This window comes from Mesitornis unicolor, unplaced genomic scaffold, assembly GCF_000695765.1.
Source record: "Mesitornis unicolor isolate BGI_N332 unplaced genomic scaffold, ASM69576v1 scaffold38175, whole genome shotgun sequence".
In the NCBI taxonomy this organism is placed as follows: domain Eukaryota; kingdom Metazoa; phylum Chordata; class Aves; order Mesitornithiformes; family Mesitornithidae; genus Mesitornis; species Mesitornis unicolor.
The window spans coordinates 1-2,710 of NW_010188188.1; the positions used below are offsets into that span (position 1 = coordinate 1).

General features: G+C 62.1%; 1 protein-coding gene across 1 annotated transcript in view; it reads right to left on the bottom strand.

The window, feature by feature from the left end:
- Positions 1–42: 42 nt before the first annotated feature.
- LOC104541584 (striated muscle-specific serine/threonine-protein kinase-like) overlaps positions 43–2,710 on the bottom strand; it is a gene marked incomplete at its 3' end in the record, with an annotated part of 3,352 nt that continues 684 nt past the window's right edge. The window contains exons 4-12 of the mRNA XM_010185684.1: positions 2,307–2,507; positions 2,097–2,163; positions 1,819–1,896; positions 1,528–1,700; positions 1,397–1,423; positions 1,003–1,155; positions 784–826; positions 627–695; positions 43–482 (exon numbers count right to left, since the gene is read on the bottom strand). Coding sequence (XP_010183986.1) covers positions 43–482; positions 627–695; positions 784–826; positions 1,003–1,155; positions 1,397–1,423; positions 1,528–1,700; positions 1,819–1,896; positions 2,097–2,163; positions 2,307–2,507 — 1,251 coding nt within the window. The remainder of the gene's footprint in view (positions 483–626; positions 696–783; positions 827–1,002; positions 1,156–1,396; positions 1,424–1,527; positions 1,701–1,818; positions 1,897–2,096; positions 2,164–2,306; positions 2,508–2,710) is intronic.

Consider the following 2,710-nt stretch of genomic DNA (forward strand, 5'->3'; position numbering starts at 1 on the left):
GACTCCAGGCTGGAGCCCTTCCTCATGGCTTTGCGTGGGTACTCTGGCCGCTTCTGGGATTTGGGGGTTTCTTCATCGGAGGAGCCGGGTGCCTCTGCCTCCGTGCATGGCCGCCATGGCCCTGTGCCCCTTGGCCGCTTCCCCAGGGCCACCCCAGGCTTTCCTGTGCCCTGGCTCTGCCACTCCATGGAGGAGACGTCCCCTGGTGCAACCCCCTCCAGCCATGGCCCCTCAGATGGCCCAATGGCCTCGTCATCCGTTGGGATCTCATTGAGCGACATGCGGGAGCCAGAGAACTCCACCTGGTGTGGCATGGGGATGAAGGGCAGCTCATCCAGGTCGTCTGAGTCTGAGGAGGACGACAGTGCTGGTGACTCCTTGAGGTGCCGGGGCACAGCGATAGAGAGGTGGTTGGATGTGTCCTCCAGCAGCTCCGGGATCGGCCGCAGCACCATATTGCACTTGTAGCTGATCTGTGAGCGCTGCAACCAGCAGAGAGGGCTAGATCAGGCTCAGGTGGGTGGCATGGCATCATCCTGCCTGCTGCACATCACCCTGTCCTGCCTGGTGCACATCACCCCATCCTGCCCAGCACATATCCCTCCCACCCCAGGTCCTGCATTCACCTGCCATTTCCGACGGGAAAGGAAGAGCTTTAGGTGGTCGGTGCTGATGACCTTCCCCTTGGCCAGTGTCTGCACGATGAAGGGACAGCAGTGTCCCACAGAGCCTGCAGCAGGCTCAGAGGAACCCTGCTGCCACTGGGTCTGTGTTCAGGCTCACCTTGAACCAGGGATGCTCCAGGGTCTGCTCCGCATTGGGTCTCCTGTGAACCAACACCACTGGGTAAGAATCACCCAGGCTGGAGGGGTTTGGCCAGCCCAGGGAAGGGCAGGAGGTCTTGGCTGCCCACGCTACACCCCACACATGGGGGTCTCCACCCTCCCTCAAGCACAAGGCTCCCACCAGAGGGGCAGGGGCCAGGGACCCTGCAGCACTCACAGCCTGTCGTTGACCAGCACTTTGATGACGAAGCCCTTGGCTTCCCGGGTGAGCCCTTGGAACATCCTCTCCTCGAAGGCCACGTTGTAGTTGCGGATGTTCATCAGCGTCGTCTTGTCATTCTCCCCAACAAAGGGGGAGATCCCTGTCAAGCTGCCAAGGAGGGAACACTGTCATCGGGTTGTGCGGACATAGGAAACACCATGGCAAGTACAGGGGACCAAGCATGGGACTCTGGACCCCAGCCCTGCTGCCATGGGTTCAACAGAGGTAAGAGCAGCCGGGGAGGAGGCTGAGTCTGCAAGGAGCAATGTGCATGGCCACAGCCCCAGCACTGCAGCCAGCAAGGGGGTGGGAAGGAGGTCCCTCCAATGAGGCCCACTGGGGCACTTACCAGAGGTAGGCGATGACCCCCACTGGCCTGCAGAGAGGAGAGCGGGTTACTGCACAGCACAAGCCCCTCAGGCTGCCCACCCCCTCCTGGCACAGTGGGGACCCCATCATCCACGCCAGGGCCACCCTTACCAGATGTCGGTGACACTGGAGACGGGGCTTTGATTGACGATCTCGGGGCCCACGAACTCGGGGGTGCCATACTTGCAGTACTGCGGCTCATGGGGCGTCAGCTCCTGCGCGTTGCCGAAGTCGCAGATCCGGACCTGCTCGCTGCTCGAATCCGCCATCAGGAGGTTTTCTGGCTACAGGACAACACCGGGCCGAGGGGAGCTTGGCAGGAGGGAGGGGCTCCCCCAGGGGAAGGGATGTCCTGAGCTTCCAGGGCCAGGGTGGGAGGGGGTGGGAGAGTCCCACACTCACTTTGATGTCCAAGTGCAGGACTCTTTGCTGGTGCAGGTAGCAGATCCCTTCCAGGACCTGCCGCATGTAGGACCGGATCTGCGAGAAAGCAGAGGGAGAGTGGGCACCCTGAGCGTGGGTCAGCCCCACGCGGCCCTGTGTGGAGAAGGGCACAGGATGGAGCCCCCTCTGTGGCCTGATGCAATGAGCGTTGCATGTCTTTGGGCTGGGACAGATCCCACTGTCCCCAGGCTCCCTCCCTCCCTTCTCCATCACTTTGCCCCCCAGGGTTCACCCACCTCAGACTCGCACACCGAGGACTTCCTCGCCATCCTGTCCAGCAGCTCTTCCTCAGCACAGCTGGGCCTTGGTCAAGGAGCACAGAAACGCCGTGCCCTGCACCCACCTGGTCAACCAGCTCCTTCGCACCCCCTCTGCCCACCCATGCTCTCCCAAAAGCCTCCCCTCATCCTCCAGCTGCTCCCGCTGGAGCAGCACCCAGAGGATACAGCTCCATGACCATGATGACGGCGTTCTTCTTCTCAAAGGCGTCATGGAAGAAGACGATGCGTTCGTGGTCCAGCTGCGAGAGGATGTGCAGCTCCCGGCGTGCTGACTGCTTGGCCTTGGTCCTCCCGGGGACAAACTTGGCGGCAAAGTCCAGCCGGCTGCTCTTCTCCGTCACCCTCCGCAGGTAGGAGAATGCCCCCCTGCAGTGTGGCGGTGGGGGCAAGCGGGGATAAGAAGGTAAAAAAAAATGGCTTTGCCCAAGCCGCCATGAGCTGGCACCAGAGCACCCATCAGCAGCCGAGAGGAGCCATAGCACGTCAGGGTCTGACACGCTATGGAGTTCAGTCCTGGGGACAGAGTCCCAGGGTGCAGCCTGGGTCCAGCACCCCCATCCCTTCGGTGC